This window comes from Manacus candei, unplaced genomic scaffold, assembly GCF_025592945.1.
Source record: "Manacus candei isolate 608988 ecotype Guabito, Panama unplaced genomic scaffold, ASM2559294v1 h1tg000036l, whole genome shotgun sequence".
NCBI classification, from domain to species: domain Eukaryota; kingdom Metazoa; phylum Chordata; class Aves; order Passeriformes; family Pipridae; genus Manacus; species Manacus candei.
Genome location: NW_026138084.1, coordinates 155,351 through 177,231, shown reverse-complemented (window position 1 = coordinate 177,231; position 21,881 = coordinate 155,351). Strand labels below are relative to the sequence as shown.

Genomic DNA, 21,881 nt, shown 5'->3' with positions numbered 1-21,881 from the left:
AGGGATTTTTTTATTTGTACTTTTTGCCTGACTTGTGGAATGACACTGCAATAGGAAAGTACAGGAAAGCCCTTGAGGTTTATCTGAATTACGTTTGATTAAGGTTCCTGCTCGTCTGTTGTGGTTCCCTTTCCATCTCTCAGACATTTAAAGGCAGGATATTTTTGTTACCTGTGTTTTTTTCTATACTTTGAATCTCTGGAAGGACAAAATCTGTGTGTAGAGAGGTACTTAATGTTGAAAAACTTGGAAATAAGTTTGATTTGACAATGATAAATGTTTCTTTTGGGCACCATTGTTTTTATAAATTACCTGGGAGATCCAGATAGATAATAATACATGGTGTTGGCCATGAATTTTTTTTTTCCCTAATTTTGCCTGGTTTTGTTGATTTGTTTTGTTTTTTAAAACTGGATTTTATGGCTGCTTGTTTGGAGGGAGCACATTCGCCTGTGATTTCTAGTTTAATTTGGTGGTTTTCTAGAAGAACTTAAATAAGAAAGATATAAGGATGTTTTTGCTTCTGCAAAAATCAGTTATTTTTAGTAACTAAAGAAATGTGTATAAGCTGTTGCCTTCTTGTGTAATTAAAAAACATTGAAAGGCAAGAAATTGTTAGGAATTTCTCTTTTTCTTCAGTGTATTTCATTGTCAGAACTTAAAAAACTGTAATTGAATATTTTTAGCAACCTTTTTTAATATTTTAGCAGATATGTATTTTGAATGATGTGTAGTAACTATTACGTTAGTAGTTTAAAAGCTGAGTACAATTTTAATTTAATGTAGCTTTTCTTCTTAAATTGGCCTAAGCTTTCTAAAACTGTAAAGAAACTTAAAGGATATTATCCTTAAGCTTATTACAGTGACTGTTGCTGTATTCTTTTATAACTGAGGAATAAAACAGAAAGTAAATACTTAATCTACAAGAGACAGTGGTAGTCTAATCTTGTAAATGCAGTTTCCAGTTAAATCCCAGCAGTGGGGGATTTGATGTGTGAGTTTGTAACCCTTGTGATCTAATGCTTCCCCTTCCCTGCAGGCCTGTTCATATACTCATGAGCAGATTGTAGAGATGATGGAGTTCCTGATTGAGTACGGTCCAGCACAGCTCTACTGGGAGCCAGCAGAGGTTTTTCTCAAACTGTCTTGTGTCCAGCTCATGCTCCAGCTCATTTCCATAGCCTGCAACTGGAAGACATACTATGCAAGGTGAGCTGTTTGCTGTGCTGCTGGACTTGAGTGCAGCGAGTTGTGGCTCTTGGGCAGGACATTGCATTTCTAGATTTTCTACCCTGATGGCATTTAAAGCAGTCACATACTGGTTAGTGCTGTTAGGGGCTGTGCTGTGGCTACCCAGTGCTTATGGAAGTTAACACTGTGGAAGGCAGGACTAAAATTCTGAGGTAGAGAGAGGGATGCCAAGAGATTTCTGAAGAGCCAAAATGCCTCAGGCCTTTGATTTCTGAGAAAGCAGCATCACAGTTTAAGCAGAGTTCTGTGCCACTTTTTATCTGTCTCAAAATTTGTTTACCTTTTTGTTAGAGAAAGGCTAGAAAATGTTCCAAATATGGGATGAAATCCAGATATATCTTAGTCATAGAATGAGGTGGATCAGGACTCCCTCCTTATTTCTACTGCCTATAGGAGCTCTTTGCCTGACTCAACCTGAAAGACTTTGAAATCTGTTTTGCTTCTGCAATTCCCTCCCTCTCTCTCAGGTTGCACTCTCCTGGGTAGTTTCTGTTCTCCTGTTTCTTACCTTCTGCAGCTGTTTCCTAATTGCTACCTGGGCTTACAGACCTCCTCCCCTTTTCTTGAAATGTTCTGCTCTCCCATCTCTTCCTAATCATCCCTTTTCCCTATCACAATTGTCTGCTTTGCTGCTAAACAGTTTCCCTTGGCTTCAGAAAAACTTCCTTCCTAGCTGATTGGTGACAGAGTATTTTGTACAGCAACATTTCCCAACTAAGATGCAGAGTTAGAATAGACTTAGAAGCTTAATTTAGAATGCTTTTGTGGATAAGTCTTAACATTCTTATTTTTATAAATACAAAATTACAGTGCTTTTAGGAGCCTGTGGGGTGTGTGGGATAAATGTTGGCAGGCTGCAGGCAATGGTGTACATGTGAGCACTGCCTTCTGTGGAGACCAGACCTTTAAGAGTGGAATAAACTAAAATCAAAAGGCACCATCAAATACAGCAGATGTGACTGCTTTACTTCCATTTGTTGGAGTAGAGTAGATTGAATGCTATTTTTTGTTACTGAAATAACTGTACATGCACCTCTAAGAAGTTCTTCTGTTGTTGTGTTCCAGGAATGACACAGTACGATATGCTTTGGATGTACTGGCCATCCTGACTGTGGTTCCTAAAATCCAGTTGCAGCTGGCAGAACCTGTGGATGTGCTAGATGAAGCTGGATCTACTGTTTCCACTGTGGGTAAGCTGAATATGGTCCTGATGACTTACACATTCATCAGTTGTCTTCTGCTACATAGTTTTTGGCTGGTTGTTTCTCACCTACCGTCAGACCAGGGTTAAAATAATTCACATACTCAGAGGTACTGCCAAGGATGCAAATAAGTGGGAGAGTGGACTGTGATTAAAATTGTGTCATGATGAACACTGTGGTTGGGTTACAAATCTGGAGACCCATTTTTCTCTTGCACTTGTTTTCAAGAGCCTATTAACAGGTGGAGACAAATATTCTTGTGTAATGGGACTATTAGTTTTCCTCAGCTTCCCAGAAATTTAGGTCTCCTGGGGATATGGCACTTGAGAGTATGGGAGAGGAACAATTATTGCTGTGTGAGTTATGCTGTAACTGGCTACCTGGCAGGTTCAGTATGTAAATGACTGACATGTGCCTGGATCAGATCCAAGGCTTGTGCATTAACTGGGGCCTGATTTTTATTTTTTTTTTTTTTAAAGAAAAGGCAAAAGGCAGGCAGAGTACTAGATGTAGGCAACAACCAATTTCTTTTGCACAAAAACTTTTTGCAGACAAATACCAATTCTTTAAGGGTTTTGATCTTCTGAAGCAGATGTTAAACTAGTAGGAGGAACTCCTTGGGAAAACAAAATAAACCCAAAGTTTCATTTTTGCCTGACTCCTTTTAGAAGTTGTGATATGATTTATTTTTTTTTTCCCCTCAATGACATGGTCCCCTTCCTTTGTCTCTTTGTTCACCTTGTGTTTATACAAGAGCGTTGCTCTGTGCAGTAACGATCAGGGTGTGCCTGTGCATCTTGCTCTGGTCCGGATATCTGAGGTTTTGCTCTCCTGGGCCATGCCTGATCACCCCCTCTGACAGATTGTTTGACTCTCTGCTTACTGATGATAAAGTGGAGGAGCAGCAGTGCAGAAAAACATTTTGCCAGCGAGGTAGAAGAATGTATTAGACTAGTTAGCAGAACTTGAGAAATTTCTAGAAGGAAGAGAATTATCGACTTTCTTCAAATTCATTGGAAGACTCCCTTACTTGTCCGATCAACTGTATAGGATACATTTTAGAGTACTAAAGAAACTATTTCTTTCCCTCACTAGGTATTAGTATCATCCTTGGAGTTGCTGAGGGTGAGTTTTTCATCCACGATGCCGAGATTCAGAAATCAGCCCTTCAGATCATCATCAATTGCGTCTGTGGCCCAGATAACCGGATCTCCAGTATCGGGAAATTCATCTCCGGAACTCCTCGGCGAAAGCTTCCTCAGGCCCCCAAGAGCAGTGAGCATACGTTGGCCAAGATGTGGAATGTGGTGCAGTCCAACAACGGCATCAAAGTGCTGCTGTCACTGCTGTCTGTGAAGATGCCCATCACCGATGCTGACCAGATCCGGGCGCTGGCCTGCAAAGCCTTGGTGGGGCTGTCGCGCAGCAGCACCGTCCGGCAGATCATCAGCAAGCTCCCCCTGTTCAGCAGCTGTCAGATCCAGCAGCTGATGAAGGAGCCAGTGCTGCAGGACAAGCGCAGTGAGCACGTGAAGTTCTGCAAGTACGCGGCAGAGCTGATCGAGCGCGTCTCGGGCAAGCCCTTGCTCATCGGCACCGACGTCTCTCTGGCTCGGCTGCAGAAGGCGGACGTGGTGGCCCAGTCAAGGATCACGTTTCCTGAGAAGGAGCTGCTGCTGCTGATTCGGAACCATCTCATCTCTAAGGGCCTGGGAGAAACGGCGTCTGTCCTTACCAAGGAGGCTGACCTGCCCATGACTGCAGCATCTCACTCCTCTGCCTTCACCCCCGTGGCGGCCGCTGCCTCTCCCGTGACCCTGCCTCGCACTCCCCGCATAGCGAACGGCATCTCGGCACGGTTGAGTAGCCACACTGCTGTAGGTTCTGCTGCCACCTCTGTCCATGCTCAGGCAAGGCCGTCGGCATCCCAAGGTCCACCTGCCCTTCCAGGCCCTTCTTATGCCAGCAACTCTCCTCTGATTGGCAGGATTAGCTTTGTGAGGGAGAGGCCGTCTCCCTGCAACGGCAGGAAAATCAGAGTGTTGCGACAAAAATCGGACCATGGCGCCTACAGCCAGAGCCCAGCTATCAAAAAGCAGCTGGACAGACACCTTCCTTCCCCACCCACGCTGGACAGTATAATCACAGAGTACCTTAGGGAGCAGCACGCCCGCTGCAAGAACCCTGTTGCCACCTGTCCCCCTTTCTCTCTCTTTACTCCCCACCAGTGTCCTGAGCCAAAACAGAGGCGCCAGGCGCCAACTAACTTTACCTCACGGCTGACCCGCAGGGCGGCCTTTCCGAAGTACGGAGGGGTGGATGGTGGCTGCTTTGATAGACACCTTATATTTAGCAGGTAAGGAAGAAAAATGTTTTGTGGTCCCTCTCAGGATGCCCCCTGTGCCAAAAAGCCTTACTTGGATTCGGGCTGTGCAGTCCCACAGTGAAGTATCCTTGGAGAGAAAAGTGTTTTAATTCACAGTGACAGTGTTTTAATTCACAGAACCTTGAAAGGCATATTTAGAAGTTGTTCTGTTTGTCTTGTCCTTACTACTGCCCCTTAGTACATAAAGCACTCTTCATTTTCAATATCATGTTAATTCATGAGCAGCACTGACTGCTGCAACTCGAAGCTCTTTGTTCTCCTTTGGAAGGTAAGTATGTAACACCAGTTTTCCACAAGAGTGTAGCAGAGCCTTGAGGATGGTTGGCTGACAGATGCAGGACAGTGGAATCCATATTTTGCTCTTGCAGCTGAATCCACAGCACTGCAAGTTGCCTTTTCATGTGGCCTTTCTTTCCTGAGGTTAAATTGGAAGGTGATGTAAAATTTATAAAAATAAAGATGACACATTCATGAAAGCATCTTGACAGTGAAACCAGTGTCACCATGGGAAGTTACAATGTCAGGGGGTTGTTTGGCTGATGTGCCATGTCTTCTTGTATTGAGTGTTTCAGAACTGTTAGAAGATTTTTTTGCTGGCTGTCTCTACTTATCCAGGTGATCGCATTACAGAGTTTCCATCAATACAACTTTGAAGATGGACTCCAGGTGCTTCAACTTAATGATGTGCTTTAACAGAAGTACTAAATAGCGCTAAACAAACCCTGAAAGGTTTCAAACATGTTGTAACATACTGACTTGAGCACTAGTCTTACAATTGACACTTAGCTTGCTCTAGAAGAAAGCTGTAACTTGTGCCTACATGATTTTTAAGGGCTGGATTTAGTATCACAGCATTTCAGTTTTGCTTTTGTTCTCTCTTTTGGGTGACCTGTGTATTTTTGCCTTCTCCAGGTTCCGTCCAATTTCTGTGTTCAGGGAAGCAAACGAGGATGAGAGTGGCTTTACCTGTTGTGCATTTTCTGCAAGAGAACGATTCTTAATGCTGGGTACCTGCACGGGGCAGTTGAAACTCTATAATGTGTTCAGTGGACAGGAAGAGGCCAGTTACAACTGCCATAACTCTGCCATCACGCACCTCGAGCCATCCAGGGTAAGGAATTACAAACCTGTCCTGGTTTTTAAAAATTCTCACTGCCTAAAGCCCTGGCATGTTTTGGGCCCATGTGGACATGTACATCCAAAATGCACCTACTGGCTGGCCTGCAATGCCTGTCATTGAAGTACTTTGAAGTACAGTGAAGTGATAATTGTATATTCTTTCTCTTGTGAGTCCTACAATTATTTTTTTTCTTCCCAAAATGATAGAGGAGTACACAGTGGCTGTGTGCCTTCATAAGAAATTAATATATATGTCTGCAAGTGGAAAAATGCTTAAACTGACTATTTAAGATAAGCATGAGATAAAATATCAGAGTTTATATAACCTCCCTTTACTGGAGAAAGAAATCTTTTGGGGGATGATTCTAGGAAGAAATAAGATACTGATTTATAAGCAGAATGGACTCCACTCACAGGACATTAACATTCAGGCATGGATTATTCTGTGTTTATCTGTTCTTAACATCATAGGTTAAGAACATTCCCATTGTTATCTGTAATGTTTTTCTTTGTCTGCCAAGGGCTCTTTATATTATACATCGTATTAGATACCTAGATTTTTATCCCTATAGGAGCAGTTTATTAAGCACAAAGTTCCTACATTTATTGTGTATGTGCAAGGTAAATGTGTAGAGATAAAATTATAACCTCTATTTTCCCTCCCTCCTCCTTCACTCCAATCTGGAAATCCAGGATGGATCTTTATTGCTGACATCTGCTACGTGGAGCCAACCTCTGTCTGCATTGTGGGGAATGAAGTCTGTCTTTGATATGAAGTAGGTATACTCTGGTTCAACTATGGATATGCTGCAGTTAGAAGAACACTTTGATATAGGAAGAAACTCTGAAAAACAGAATAGCAGAGATCTCATAATGTCTCTTGTGAAAAGTAAAATGTGCTCCTTTCTTGTGTTAGCATCTTCCCTGTTTTATTGTGTACACGTAAAGTAAATTTTAACTAAATTCTAACTACCTAAAGTCCTGTTTAATGCCAAATAGATCAGTGAAATCACTATTGCTCCCGAAGGCAAAGAAATATGTTTGTGTTTTTATTCTCATGTTTGTAAATTACCTTAACAGTCTTTCTGTAGCCAGTTCAGAATTTGACTAGCAGTGCTGATTTGCATTGGGAAATTTTCAGACCTGACACAAGCTATTTCAGTCCTGGATAAAGCTATTTAAAATCTGTTTCAGTATTTACAATTGTTCCTTCCCATAAAAAAAATGGGTGGCAGGCTCTTAATTTTTAAAAGGTTTGACTGTTGTCTGCCTTAGTTGTAAGCAGCTGTTTTGGTGTGACCTGTTTGGGGCCATTCTTCAGAGAAAAGGCCACAGAAGCCTCAGGCCTGCATGTGTATTTGAATGTTCATGATGCCATTCGTCGCCCAGTCCTCTAAACAGCATTGTGTTTATGGCAGACCCTGTTGGTGACAAGTCTGTGAATTTGCTGCTTGTGGTTTTGTCACTGATCTGCTGTAGAGGCTGTGTCTGTAAGAGAGGTTTCCCTGCAAATGCCCATGGAGCATTTCAGCACTGTCATTTCCACAGTCAGTGGAAAGGAGAGTGTTTTCTGCATGTTTGGTTTTCTCTGTGGTTGAAACCCGTGCTGGAGGTGTTGGGGTTGTGTTTGGTTCACGTAGAATCTGCAGTTCCTTGACGTTTTAATGCCTCTGTCTCCAGGCATTCCTTCCCTGATGACCACTATGTGGAGTTCAGCAAGCACTCTCAGGACAGGGTCATTGGCACAAAGGGAGACATTGCACATGTAAGTACCAGGAAAGCTCGTGGTTGTGAGGCTGACAGGACTATAATCCTCCATAGGGTGTTTATTAACTGATCTGGGTGCTGTGATACTCGTGTAACTGGTGGCTAAGAAGCTTCAGAGGAAAGCTTTGAAAGTGTCAAATAACTTCTCCATGTCTGAGGGTATAAACTTGGCCATCTCAAACTGGCTGTAGCACAAGCAGTGTGGGTGTGTTGCCTCTTTGGTTAATATTCAGGGCAATTGTAGAATTTCTGCTTTGTTTTGTTCATTTGAGAGAGATCATGCAGGATTTTTTTTCCCCTGAAGTTGCTTTCTTTGCATGATTTTTCAGTAATAACAATAATAATAATAAAGTTCTACTGTAAACAGTATCTCAGTCAACAGCTATGGGAAATAACCTATTTAAAGTATCCTTCTTTTGCCCTCCCAAATTTGCAACTTGTTTTCGAGCAATTTAATTGTACCACTATATTTTCGGAGAATGCTGTTCTGGTTTTTATGTGAATACCTGCAAATTGGACAGATGCAGGCTGCAGAAAGCTTCTGCTGCTTCTCAGTGCTAATTTGCATTTGTTATGGGCACTGTCTCTCAGAGTATTTGCATAAAAAATAGTCATGAAATATAACTTAATCAAATTATTTATAATTTTACATGTTACTCTGATTTGTTTAAGTTAACTCTCCATTCCTGCCCATTTTTTAACTTGGATTTAGCTGAAAGTCAGATCAGTTTGTGTATTGTGTTTATCTGATAAATAGATTTGTTTTCCAGTTGTAGAGTGTTGGAGCAAGACCTTGGCTCTGAGGGCTTTTACAGACCCAGTTTATCGAGGAGATGATCATAAACCCTTTTTACTGGTTATAACCCTTTTTATATTCCAACAGTTTGTTGTGACAGAGCTCAGAAAGTTGCCTTTCTGTATAGATGCCAGGAATTTTAACTCCTTTTCTACAGTTTTTGGTTTTTTTTTCCCCTCACTGTGTGCTTTGGAGTTTTAATGTTTGTAAATACCATCTGCTCTGAAAACAGTTCCATTTCTGAGACAGTTTTTGGCTAAGTAGTACCTTGTGAGTGCAGCTTCCCAGCCCACTCCTCATAGCAGGGTTAGTTTCTTTGGAACTCATCCTGACTGTAGTGAAACATGTCAGTGACCCTGCAGTAAGCTGAGTCCTGGCCAGAACTTGTGAGGCTTAGTTGCAGCTGTGAAAAACTATTAAAGGGCTGGTAGGAAGGATGATTTATGGAATGCTGTCATGTGAAATGGAAAAGTGAAAGGGAGAATGGGGTGATTCTTGAAGAGGGAACATGGGGTGATCTTAGGCACAACTATATTACAAATTGTGACTAATCTTTCTTTTTCTTTTTAATCTAAAAGATCTATGATATTCAGACTGGCAACAAGCTATTGACTCTGTTTAACCCAGATCTTGCCAACAACTACAAGAAGAACTGTGCCACCTTTAACCCCACTGATGACCTTGTCCTAAATGATGGTGTCCTCTGGGATGTCAGATCAGCACAAGCCATCCACAAGTTTGACAAATTCAACATGACTATCAGTGGTGTTTTCCATCCCAATGGGCTGGAGGTCATAGTCAACACTGAAATTGTATCCTTTGGCCACTGTGGTAACTGAGGTGCTGGTACCTAAACAACTGGTAGATGAACAAGTAGCTGTTTGCAGAAGTTTTATTAATGGTTTGTGTTACACATTATGTGTAGTAACTGGAATCTGTGACTCAAGGGAGTAGGGACTGTCAGACAGGTAACTAATTTAAATCTAGATTCTGCCTCTGATATAGCCTAGGGAAAATACTTGAGAGAGAGAGAGAGCAAGAGAGAATTTTTTTTTCTGATATACTGCATAATACCTCTGCTCTCTTCCCATCCCTGACCAAGATCAACCTTGAAGCTACTGCAGTAACCTCTTGTGCCTGGGAATGGCATTTTGAGTAAGAGCTCTTTCATTTTGAACGCTTGGAAGGGAAATTGCAGTGCAAGAATCCAACTCTGGTTCCATTGTATTTACACGAAAGTGGCAGTGAGGTTTCTTGAACACAGTTAATAATTTCTTTGCCACTGTGTTGAAAAGGGTTTGTAAGCTTCCAGTTGTTTGTTGTTCCTTAGCCTGTGTCTGTTCAGTGGGACCTCCGAACTTTCCACTTGTTACACACCGTACCTGCACTGGACCAGTGTCGTGTGGTCTTCAACTATACTGGCACAGTGATGTATGGAGGTAGGACTTCTCAGCCTTACATCACTCTCCTTGGTCCCCTCTTGTTTGAGATAAGTAGGTGCTCATTCAGTGAAATTGGAAGCTTCAGAGAGTCTGTTTAACCCCAGGCCTTACTGGCACGTGTGAACTGGATTTTTTCCAGGGTGTTCACACTGCATGTATTGCTGACAAAGACAGTTTTCTGTAACATCAGCAATATGACAACTAATTGAGGAGATTAAAAACCAACCTATTGTATAATGGCAGATCTGATGATGCTTGAGAAAATGATTTTTTCCTCTGTATTAGTTTTGATGATCTGTAGTATCAGTAAAGGCAGCTCTGGAAGAGTAGATATTAAATGGGTCTTGTCAAGCTATTAAATATAAAGAGAATTCCTCTCAGAGTCTGGCTTGATCTTAAGTTGATTAATGATAGTGAGGAATGGAAGGCAGATTTGTGGAATAATCTTTCCTTGTATCAGCTATGTTGCAGGCAGATGATGAGGATGACCTTCTGGAGGAGAGAATGAGAAGTCCCTTTGGCTCTTCTTTCAGGACATTTAATGCAACTGATTATAAACCTATAGGTAAGAGAGGAGCAAATAGCTTGGTCTGAAGGTTTGAAGGTTTATTGCAAGTTCTACTCAGTAACATTCACTTCTTCTCTCCTTTGCACATGTGAGGAAACAAACTGCTGTGGCCTGTTCTGATTAAAGCACAAGAGTTGGGTTTAACACTGAAATAATTTCAACTATCATATACCATTCATTGTCTGATTGCCTTACTTGCTAGTGCTCAGGAATTCTGGCTTTATTTTCCTTTCTTCTTTCCAAGTAAGGCATAATCTGAGATAGTAGGACATTTGGCCAGGATAGCACTGGTCTCATTGCAGGAAGAGCCCTTTCTTCAGCTTCTGGAGCTGTGCTAGTTACTGCTATGGACATAAACAAGTGTGGCTTTTGCTATTGAAAGGATACACAGGTCACAACTCAGTCCCTGCGTTGCCACCTATTCTGAAAGATGATCTGTTGTTTACTGTGCTTAGGGAAGCCAATAAATGTACTATCAAGGGAGGAAGCTCTGTGCAGAGCAGGTTAAGAGTTTACATGGCTGTTTTCTGCAGTGGTCTCCAACATTCTATTCTTTATTACAGGTTGAATTAGTTAAAAATGTTCATGTCACTTCTGTTTCAGCTGTTCTTTCTTGTCCCAAGATTGTATTATCTGCTTTTACACCTTTTTTTTTTTTCCACTGAGCATTAAGTAACCTGCAGTTAACCACTGAGTTTGTTCTGTGATGTTTTCCAGCCACCATAGATGTAAAGAGGAATATCTTTGACCTGTGCACAGACAGCAAGGACTGCTATCTGGCTGTCATTGAGGTAAAGCAGCTAAGAATAAACTCTGGCCTCTGTAGCTGTTGTTTCAGTGCAGTGCTTGTTTCTTTTTTGGAGTTCCTGCTGTTAAATTCATGTCCTAAGCAGTGGTGTTCTTTTGATGATGATAAAGATGCTGTTAGTTTTTTGTTTTCCACCCACTGCAGTCTTGTTTTGCTGCCTCTTATTCCTTAAACTTCTGAACTCATTTGCTTCTTTTCTTCAAACTCTTCCCACTTTAAAATGTGCAGAGGTTTTCCTTCTCAGGAGCATAGAGAGAAATGCATTTTTCCTATGTATAGCAGTAGTTTCCTATTATTGCAAATTAAAACGTGCTCTGTACCAAATAACTGGGAAAAGCAATCTTTGTGGGACTTCCCATGGAACTTTTCTGTGAATCACTCTTATTGTTCCTTTTACATTTGTTTTCCTAACAACATCCCACAAGCTAAGGGCTTGAAAGAAAGATTACTGAGTGAAACTTCTGGCTTGTTAGGGATCCAGTGCTTTGCCCAGTATTATGTTGTCAGGACCCAATTTCTTGAAACCTGACTATACACATGTAGTGACTAATTTAAAATCCTGTCAGCTTCATACTCTGAACCACTGATCCTTACAGACCAAAAAAACGAGTCAAGAACCTCTGGCAGGACAAACTTCACGTTTAACCACTGAAGTTGGAGATGGCAACGTTGTCAGACCAAGAAAATTTTCTTTTATGGGAGTCATTGGAAATGCTATTTCAGGGGATGTGGTTGCTGGGGTGTCACTGCTGTCTTCTGGAACTCTCTCTGTATGACAGCTTGTAGCATCCTCTCGGTGCACGTGGTTCCTTGAGACCAAAAAGACTGGGTTTTAGTGCTAATTGTACTGCTGCTGGTAAACGGGAGAGAGGGATTTTGGTGATGTGATTGAGATCAGATGTAGCATTGAATACAAAAGCTGAGCTTAATTCCTGGGGCTAACTGCTGTGTGGGCATCTCCCCCTCAGAATCAAGGCAGCATGGATGCCATGAACATGGATACGGTTTGCAGGCTGTATGAAGTGGGCCGGCAGCGTCTGGCAGAAGACGAAGAGGATGAAGAAGAAGATCAGGTGAGAAGCACAGCACTAACCTGGGTGTTCAAGGGTAGCTGTTAGCCCTCTACACGTGTTCATTTATTACCAAGAAAGTACAGAGGCCTCATTTGGTCTCACTTAATGTGAAGTAGATCACTTTACTGCCAGTGTAAACTCAGGCTGTCTACACAGAGCCTGTGTGAACAGTAACTTTGTGCACTGTAAACTAATGCAACCATTTACAGTTTATTGATTAATTTCCCTAATATTTCAGTCTTGATCAGAAGCTCTGCTGTTTGTTCTGCCTTTTTTTTCTTCTAAATATTTTGACACCCATTAGAAACAGTAGTGCTTGAGGTTTTTTCTTTTTCAATTCCAAGTCTCATATTTGGGCATAACTTGTCACCAGTTTCTGAATGAGATGTAACCTATGGCTAATGCAGTGAAACTGCACAGTACTTGTACACAGCAAAATGTTTTAAGAATTTTCAAGAGGGCTGCAGGTTTGCACTGGGATGTGTTGGTTTTCCTTCTCAGATCAGCCGTTTGATTTCTGGCAACTTGACAAAAGAGCTAAGAACTGCAGTAAGGGCCCCTCAGGGTGCAGCTGGTAGTCTATACACAGTAGCACAGAATGCTTACTATAGTACAGTGACAAAATTTGTAGCTTTTTGGGTGTCAGGTGTTTTGTGGGGTTTTTTTGAAAGGCAAAGACTTTATGCTTCTATTCCCTTGAGATTTTAAATGCATTATCCTTTGCTCTATGGTGCCTGCATTCTAGTAAATGGTACATTTGTATCTCCTGTGAGAAAAGCTGACTTCACCTTTTTCCAAAGAATGCTAGAAGGTAATACTTTGATGGGTTTTTTCCAGACTCTGTGGAAAGCTGGATTTCTGATACCCTTTCTGTGTCTGAATCTTCCCCTTGCTAGGTTAAAACTTGTACTCGCTAGTTCAGAAGACTGCAGGTCCCAGGAAAGAGTAATTTTCTTTGCAGTTAGTTGTTGTTATTACAATTTCACTGTAATTCTGAAGATAAAGCAGCAGTTCTGGTTTGGGTGTGCAGTTTGTGTCCTGGCCTCTGAATGTGCTACAAGGTTGCATTTGAAGTCTTGGCATTCTTTTGAAATCGTTGGTCATTGTTTCTATCCCTAGATTGGATGGATTAAAAGAGTAGAATTTCTTGGGAAGAGCAGAATTTCTTGGGAAGCAATGAAGAGGGAGGAGAGATTACTGTTCTTTCCTTCCTTTCTACTTCCTAGCCTTCCAGTGCTTGCCTTGGGCAATAGTTTCTATTTTTGTCTCTGCTTCCACGTTTTTGTCCACTTTCTGTAAGCTAATTTATATTTTCTTAATAAAATTTAAAAAAAAATAGTAGCAGAAATAGGTTTTGCATTGTACAATGATTAACCAGCAGCTATCAGGGCACTGTTTTGCAAAATCACTGTTAAGTGTTGACTCAAGGGGAGATCTGTGTTTGTATAAGGCAGTCAATGGTTCCAGGCTGTAACACCGGGTACCTAGCAGAGATAAGGGATCTGTCACCCATCAGGTGTGCCTGGGGACACTTCCTGTCTTACAAATAGAGGTAGCCCCAGGCAGAATTTAAGTATGCTAAAAGCTTTTCTGTAAAGCTGATGGAGTGTTCAAACAAAGCTGCTCCGGGATCGATTTGCAAGCTGAGTGACTAATTGATATTGCATAATTGCTGGGGTTTATGGTCTCCATTTCTGAGGTCTGTAGATGCTTCCTAGATAGTAACTTTCGGGGATGGTTGCAATAAGGTTTCTTTAAAAAGAGATTTGGTTTTAATATAAACACTTATAAACGCAAATTAAATTCAATCTATGTATATTTAGCAAAACATAAACTGATGTTTTCCTCTGTTCCATCCATGCTATTCCTCCAGGTTTGTTCTGCTCTTAGGCTTACAAAATACAGCTTTTGTCTCCATAGAGACATCCAGCATTGAGCTAGAATGAGGAGAGGTTTTCCAGAAGAAAGATGGAATCCCTCTGGCACACCTGTCTGTTGAGACCAACAAAAGTAATTTGTTTGCTCATGAAAGGATTTTTCTGTGTATACATAAGCTCACACGTATGTAGGTGTTCACTACTTGCCTAGTTAGTGTCTGTGATTTAGAGATTGAAAAACTGGTTATAACCTTTGAAGCTTGTTGGGACTTCTCACAGGGATTCTAAAACCACTTCTGGCTGAAAGAAGATACTTTCTCATATTTTTCTTGAAAATGGTGGAGGGGGAAATCCATATGAATCAACATGAACCTGGTATCTTTTTGGTCAAGGTTTTTAGAGCAGATACTAATCTGTTTGATCCCTGGGCATTCACACCTCGACTTGGTGTATGTTTGTATTTTTCTATCTGACCTACAGAGGTCTATGAGGACCTTTTTTTGCCTGTACAGAAGGTGGTGAGTACTCAGATAGAAGGATGTCTGGTGGGCAAGCCTAGCTCGGAAGTCACGTATCCAGAATAAAACTGCTTTAAAAATTGTGCTAGAGATAAGTTAAGAACTGTGGAGAAAAATATCTGTCTGGCATTTTTTTTACTTGAAATTTTAATGCCTCATGATGTCAGTTCTGACAAATGTCAGCTGATAGCTCTGTGACAGGTTTTTGAAAAGCAGGAGACTGAGCGTCTTTAAAATGAACCTAGTGGGGATGGTTGGTCTGTAGATATCTTTCCATTCCTTCTGTAATTTAAGGAACAAAACTCTATTGCTCCTGCTTTCTCAATCCAAATCTTGGAAGATTAACTGGTCTGCTCCATATTGCCCTCAAATGAAATGATTAGGCTGACTCAGCTGGTTTGTGTGTGGTGCTGCTGCAGTAAATGTTTGTAGTTTTATTGGCAGTGCTGGAGAACAGCACCACTGTGGCTGAGTTCTTCCCTGGTGTTGTACTACCCTTTCCTGTGAGGTCTCTGGGAAACTGCCTTTCCCTAGGTATGGCCAGCAGTCCAGAGCTGTTGAACAGCACAAATGCTAAAGGATATTGATACTCTGTGGTCTGTACTTACTGTGGTAACTGAGGGGAAGTGAAGGTGTCTTGTGCTTAGCGAGAGTCCGTTTGCAGGCTCTTTTGGTGGATGTTTTACTCCAGAAATACTAGTCCTTCTGCCTTGAACTTCCATGAGTTTTGTGTATTATCTTGGTGCTGGGTGAGTGTCTAAATGGATCCATCAGCAATTGACAGTCTCAGTCACAAGTATTTGCAAAACTATGTTCAGTCTATGTGGGAATATGTAAGGGTTTCTTATTTTTCAGTCCGGCAGCAAATTCTTCTTCCTGCTGTATTTGCCACTGTTTTGATACACTCCTTCAGAGTTAGACTTAGCAAAAATCAGGTGTGTGTCTGAGCTACTAGTACAGAGCCTGGACCATCTTTTGGTTGTTAGCTTGCTCTATTCTTACTTATTTCTCTTTCTTGGCTGATTAGGATCCCCTGTTTCACTTGGTAATCTACTGTCTTCTGCAGTGAGGCAGTCCAGGGGTTTCAGAGGAAATGTCAGGTGTCACAGGCTAGAAAAGGAGACCAGAAATATGAAGTGGTCAGAAAAACTAAACCCAGTGGCACTGGCTGAAGACAAAGTAGACTCAAAACTGAGCTCCGGATAGCGTAATCTTCTGAGGGGGTTTTGGGATTTTCAGTCTGTGCATTTTTCCTTCCCTATTTTCATTGTCCTTTCCATATTAGTGGTTTAAGGGCTGTTTTTCTCTCTGTGGTATGTGTGGGTGATACATCTGTGAGGCTCAAGTAGCATTCTCAGTTATTGTCACGCTGAGGGACATTTACAGCTTCAGCAGCAGATTGCTTCACCTAGCTGTCCCTGTCCTATAAAGTGTGTTCTACTTCTTTTGCCAGAACTGAAGAACTGTTAATTATCCTGCAGTGCTTCTGGGCTATCGAAATGGTGATGGTAGGTGTGTAATTTGTCTTTTTGCATTGGTTTAGAAAATTCTAGGTGATGGGAAATGAAAGCTTTGGAGATGAGGCAATAAAGACTCAAAAGACAATCACTATTCTAACATATGGTTTAGCCAGGATGGGTAATGTTTTCCTCAGATTTCTATGTGGTCTTTGTGATCCCAGTTTCTACTTTTTTTTTGAGGATTCTCCCCCTATCTGCCTGCAACAGCAATTCAACTGTACTTTTATTGCTGTTCTGTTCTATGGTTGGCTTGGTTTTTTTCATGTGGATATTGATTTGCTGGGGGAAAGACCCCACAAACCTTAATCCATATTGGCACAAGTATTTGGGACCCATCAGACCACGGTGGTGCTTTGCCACTACAAGCTGACTCGAATGATTTATGTCATCAGGGACCATTAACTGAAGGTCCCTTTCAGGAGCTGTTCCTGTAACATTGAAAGATATGGTTTGATTTGAAATCCTGCTCAAGATGAAATGGTTTACAGAATAATAGCTGGGAACAAGTATTTTCAGACAAATGTCTCAAGTGATAATAAATATGTGTTCATTGCACACCTTAATAGGAATCTTTGAGCTTAGTTGCAGCCTAAGTAAAGAGTGGTTTCTGTCAAAGACCTTTTAACAGAACAGATACATCTTTTGAACAGGTGTCCTCCAAAACACATTTTTAAAAGAAATTTTTTCTCAGTACTTCTTACCACATTTTTTTCTCAGTACTTGTTACCACATTTTTTAGATAGTAGCAAATAACTGTGGCCGCTTCAGCCTATTCTGCTGTTTCAAAATCCATTTTCAGTAGCTTTCAGTTGAAACAGAGGAAATTCTTAGAGAAGTATTTGGAATTTTTGGAAGGGTAGACTTAGTATTATGGAGTAAAACAGCTTCAGCAGAGATAAAAGCATATTCTGCCTGTTCAATGACAGAAATCAAAGGTGTCCTTCCTCTCACCTAACACATCTTTCTAGAATTCCCAGAATAGCTGGGATCCAAGAAAATAAAAGCTGCCTCAGCTGTGATGAGAGATGCCAGTCAGAAGCTTGAGAAAACAAAGGAACAAATTCTTGTCCATAGAGAGAGAGAGTTCATTTACCTGCCAAATTTTGAAATTCCTTTATGCACTGTTGTTCTTTGTCATGGAATTAAAGAAATGAGCTTATTTTTGTGAGTGAGAGCATGAGATCAGTGAGAGGAAGGAAGAGAAGCAAATTGAGAAATTGTTCCTAGTTCTGTACACCATATATTATCTCTGAGCCCTACAGCACAGAGAATCAACAGTCACGTTAGAACACATTTATCTCAAGTGAAATGATGGCTTGCACATGCCTCAGAGAGAACAGTGACTGGAGTCAGATTGATCATCATCAGGTAAAATGGAAACATTCCATAGGCAAAACCAGAGTTTGATCCAAAGAGTCCCAGCTGAACCTCCCGATCCATCAGAGGCCCGTTCCCTTTAAAGCTTTTGTTTGTCTGTATTGTGGATGCTTTTTCATTCATCACAGGTAAGTTTAGACAAGCTAAACCTGCTTACATAGACTAAGAGATTAACTGCTTTTTATTTCTCCACTCCATGTTTTGCCTCTGTGACACACTGCACGCTGTGTGCTGTTTCCTGTATTAAATCTGCACATACCTACACCTGCCTAGAAGCCCATGGTAAGATTCCTTGCTTGTTACATATAGTAACTCCTGCACATTCCCAGGCTTCTACATTTTTTAGCTCTGTGATCTCATTAATGGCTATGAAAAAGTAGAAATTCTAACACTGAAGTGGCAGAGAAAGGTAAAAGCAGGTGCAGCCTTGTAGTGTGAGGAAGACAAATACTTAGAATGAATTTAATGGATTTGGAAATGGGTTTGCTGGCTGAGGAGAGGGATAGACACTAGGTAATCTAGGAAGTGAAATTCCTTACATGCTTGACCAGGGAGTCTTTTGGCTATATTTAAGCTTTTTCTACTGCCCCTTGTTCAGGGAGTGTGTTAAGAAGTGGTTGGGGGAGGAATTGGGTAGAAACTTTTAAGTGACTGAAAAGCAGACATGGTCACTCCTGAGAATTGCATGGCAAAGGCTCAGAAAGGACCAACGTGCTACACAGCTGCTTTGGGAGCAGAGAGAACAGCTGTCAGAAGATATGACAAGAGGATTGTCTGTGGAGAAAGATAAATTGCTAAAATACTTATTCACTCTGGAGTGAAACATTCTTCAGGGAACTTGTATTTGAACAGAAAATCGTAAGTTCTTTTTTATGAAGGCAAAGCCCCTTCCCAGGGTGGAAATAGGAAGTAATTAAAATAATACTGATAATTTGGAGGGGATCAGATTACTGAAAATGAGTCTGCTTTGCTCTAGGAGAAACTTGGGAAAGGAGGGTGAAAGAGGGGGAGAAGTAAACAAATAAATTAACCAAAATAATGAGATTATGGGAAACATGAATTTCTTTAAAAAGAAAACAAACCTAGGTGAAATAAGCAACTTAGAGAAGCAGATACTTTCCAGCAGATGATTAGACTTGGCTACCAATATCCAGAAGTGAATTAAATATGAGCTAAAAGATTTGAAATGGTGGGAAAAGCTTCACTGACGTTGGATTAAGTGTTTTGAAGGTAGAGAAAAGGCAGCCTCCTAGAGGAAGATAAGAATAGTTAGAGCAATACCATATGGCATGATTCAAACTGAGAGGTGCAATAGAGACTGTTTTCAGAGGAAGGGACTGTTGCTGGAAAGCAGCTGCAGGTGAGAGGTGTTGACTTGGAGGTGATGATGGAGGTGAGCAGGGGGCTGGTGACAGCTGAGCAGTTCATAAAGCAGTCACAGGAAGCTGGGCACAGAACTATTGGTGCAATGCCTTGTTTTGCACTGTGAATCAGCTCCTGGTAGAGGAAGAAAAAGTGAATCAGGTGTGAGATGAAGCTTTTTGTAACAGCTGAAGCCATGTCAAATAAGCAACAAACCAGTGACCTGTAAATCTCAAAACTGAATAAAAATTTCCAGCCTGAATATCAACAATCAAAAAAGACCTGTGGGATCTTCTCTTACCAGTTAAAGGCCAGCCTAGTATAAATTTGAGAGGTTATGTAATCTACAGTGGAGAAGTCTCAAATTCTGTTCACATGGTCATAAAATCTTTTTGGATTTGAGAAATGTAAAAAAAACGCTATAAAAAGTCTTGAAAGTGCTTAAAAGCGGGCTGGTCTATTTTTATAAACTGCAGCTCTGCAGTGCTGTAAGTCAGACTTCCTGGAAGCACTTTGTACATAGACTAATTTAGTGTTTGAATACATTACAGAAATATGTTAAGATCAAAAAGTTGAAGTTCTGCCTAGGTAACGTGGTTTGCATCAATTTGAGTAGGTGAAATATGGGGTTTTCCTGAGCCTTTGAATAATTTTTGAGAGATAAACCCCAGGGAATGTGTTAAGTATCAATAGTCTGTACTACCTGAAAAGACAAATTTTGTGAATTTTGTGTGTGCAAAATGATTGGGTAAAGGGGAACAGTAAGAATTCTGTGATGATGATGATGAAAGCTGATGAAGGCTGTGCAAACAAGCATCAAAGAACAATATAGCAGAAAACACATAACGCCTGAACAAGTGCAAAAGGTATTTACTAAGCTCTGAAAGGGCTGTAAAAACTGGCAATATGAAGAATTAGATCAAACATTTTTTTTGTTCCAGTGCAACCACCCCAGTATTTGCCATTCCTTTAGGGGATGTTGTTTAGGTTTTTTCCTTTGTGGTTAAAAATGATAAATTAATTGAACCAAATCTACTCTGCTTTCTGAATCTTTATGTAAGATTGCAAAGTGGTAGTAGAGTTCAGTTAACAGTAATTTGCTTTGAGATGATCTTGAGATAATCCTTTGCTATGTAATCAACTTTTCTGTAAGTTTATGTCCAGCTTTTGTTGTACTACTACATCTCTGTAAATCTTCCTGTATGCAGGCATGATAGAAAGGTGATGGGAATCACTTTTACCCTCTTAATCATCCTCAAAGCAATTCCAGGGTCATAGACTGTGTGTTGAAGCTCTTTATGTTACTGTGTGGGTGAGTTAGTGAGTGTTGAGAGATTTATCTTAAGATGAAAACTTAAATTATTGTTCCATTTTACAGTCTGATTCTAGAACTGATAGTTCCTGCATCCTTTTTGCTTGCCTAAAATATATAACTGATGATACTATACATTACTAAATTATATTCTTAAGACCTTTTGAATTAAACTGACACAAACCCTCTGTATAGATGGTCTTTTTCAGCCTAAACTAGTCTTTAATAGTTGAGTTAAACAATTTCTGTGTTACACTTGGGCCTGTCCCTGTGTGGACATCCTATCCTGTGGATAGATATTCCACACTAAAATTGCAGCCTCCTTCTTTGCTATCCCCTAACAATTATAACTGGGTTTTGGTTTATTCTCATTTGCTTTAAATTGTCATCTTTGTTCATTACCTTATTTTTGCATGACCTTTTTGCTTTAGCTGGGGTGAAATATTCTGTAAAGTATTTATGCAGGGAGTGGGGCCAGGAAGCCATTTTGTGTAGGAAATAGGGTGGGTGTTTCCAAGATAAAAATTCCTTTATGATAATTGTGTCACTGTGTTTTTGATGAGCAGAGAGAGTTGGCCATCCAGGTGTGTTGATACCACAGTGTCACCTGCATTGGTGACACTCTGTGTGCTGGACATGAAGAGGAGTAACACTGATGCAGTGTTAGGAAGATAACACAGAAACCCCCTAGAATTCATATCCATTAATTAATAAAGTTAATACATATCTCTATCATATCCAATTGCAAATTTGAATCTCATTAGGGGTCAATGAGTACTCAAAATTACTCTACTCTTGACATATATGAAGGTAAAACTCTTTAAATTAATCCAAAGTTTAATTATCTACAGCTAATTAATATACCTGAATCCCAGTGTAACTAAAATGGGGAGCAGTGTGACATGCTTAATTCAAAAGCTGGACTCCATCACGTCCCTCTGAGTGTTGCTTGCTCTATTTAAAAGGCACCATTAGATTTTTTTCTTTTCTTTTTTTTTTTTTTCCTCCATCATAGCCTCAGGTTGAGATTGTTTGTAATCTTCCATGATTTCCATGGGAAGACAGGGGTTTGGTCTGGCTGCACTGCAGTCATGGTGCACCTGGCTGTAGCACAGGGCACACACAGACACCAGGCTGAGAGTCAGAGTGCTGATAGGGAGGTAAAATGTTTTACAGGGGGAAGGTTATGAGATGGTCAGTTTGGGATTCTGTAGTACTACCCTTGTGCCTTCTGCAAAGGGAAGTGGCAGCTGTGGAGTAGCTTCTGTTGGAGAGGGAGGAAAATATTCTCTAGGGAAGCAGAGGAGAAATGTGAATACTCCATGAACAGTTCACATTCTGATCCAAGCAGATTTTCAACCCAAACAGAAGAATATCTTTAGGCATCTCAAGGAGTTAGTGCTGGCTGAAGCAATTCCTTGGTATTGTTCAAGTCCTCTGGAGAGTGCTGGCCCATGGCTTCTGTGGATCAGTTCACTCCAATGAGGAAGATGAGCACAGGTG

The 21,881-nt window shown here is 40.8% G+C and overlaps 1 protein-coding gene across 3 annotated transcripts in view; it reads left to right on the top strand.

Annotated features, from left to right (window-relative positions):
- The window catches only part of DCAF1 (DDB1 and CUL4 associated factor 1), a 50,660-nt gene that overhangs the window by 20,646 nt on the left and 8,133 nt on the right, over nt 1-21,881 (top strand). For all 3 annotated transcript variants that reach the window (XM_051793391.1, XM_051793392.1, XM_051793390.1), the window contains exons 12-22: nt 1,040-1,209; nt 2,317-2,441; nt 3,549-4,809; nt 5,752-5,950; nt 6,652-6,734; nt 7,639-7,723; nt 9,100-9,333; nt 9,867-9,960; nt 10,424-10,528; nt 11,249-11,322; nt 12,308-12,412. In XM_051793391.1, the coding sequence (XP_051649351.1) occupies nt 1,040-1,209; nt 2,317-2,441; nt 3,549-4,809; nt 5,752-5,950; nt 6,652-6,734; nt 7,639-7,723; nt 9,100-9,333; nt 9,867-9,960; nt 10,424-10,528; nt 11,249-11,322; nt 12,308-12,412 (2,535 nt within the window). The remainder of the gene's footprint in view (nt 1-1,039; nt 1,210-2,316; nt 2,442-3,548; nt 4,810-5,751; nt 5,951-6,651; nt 6,735-7,638; nt 7,724-9,099; nt 9,334-9,866; nt 9,961-10,423; nt 10,529-11,248; nt 11,323-12,307; nt 12,413-21,881) is intronic.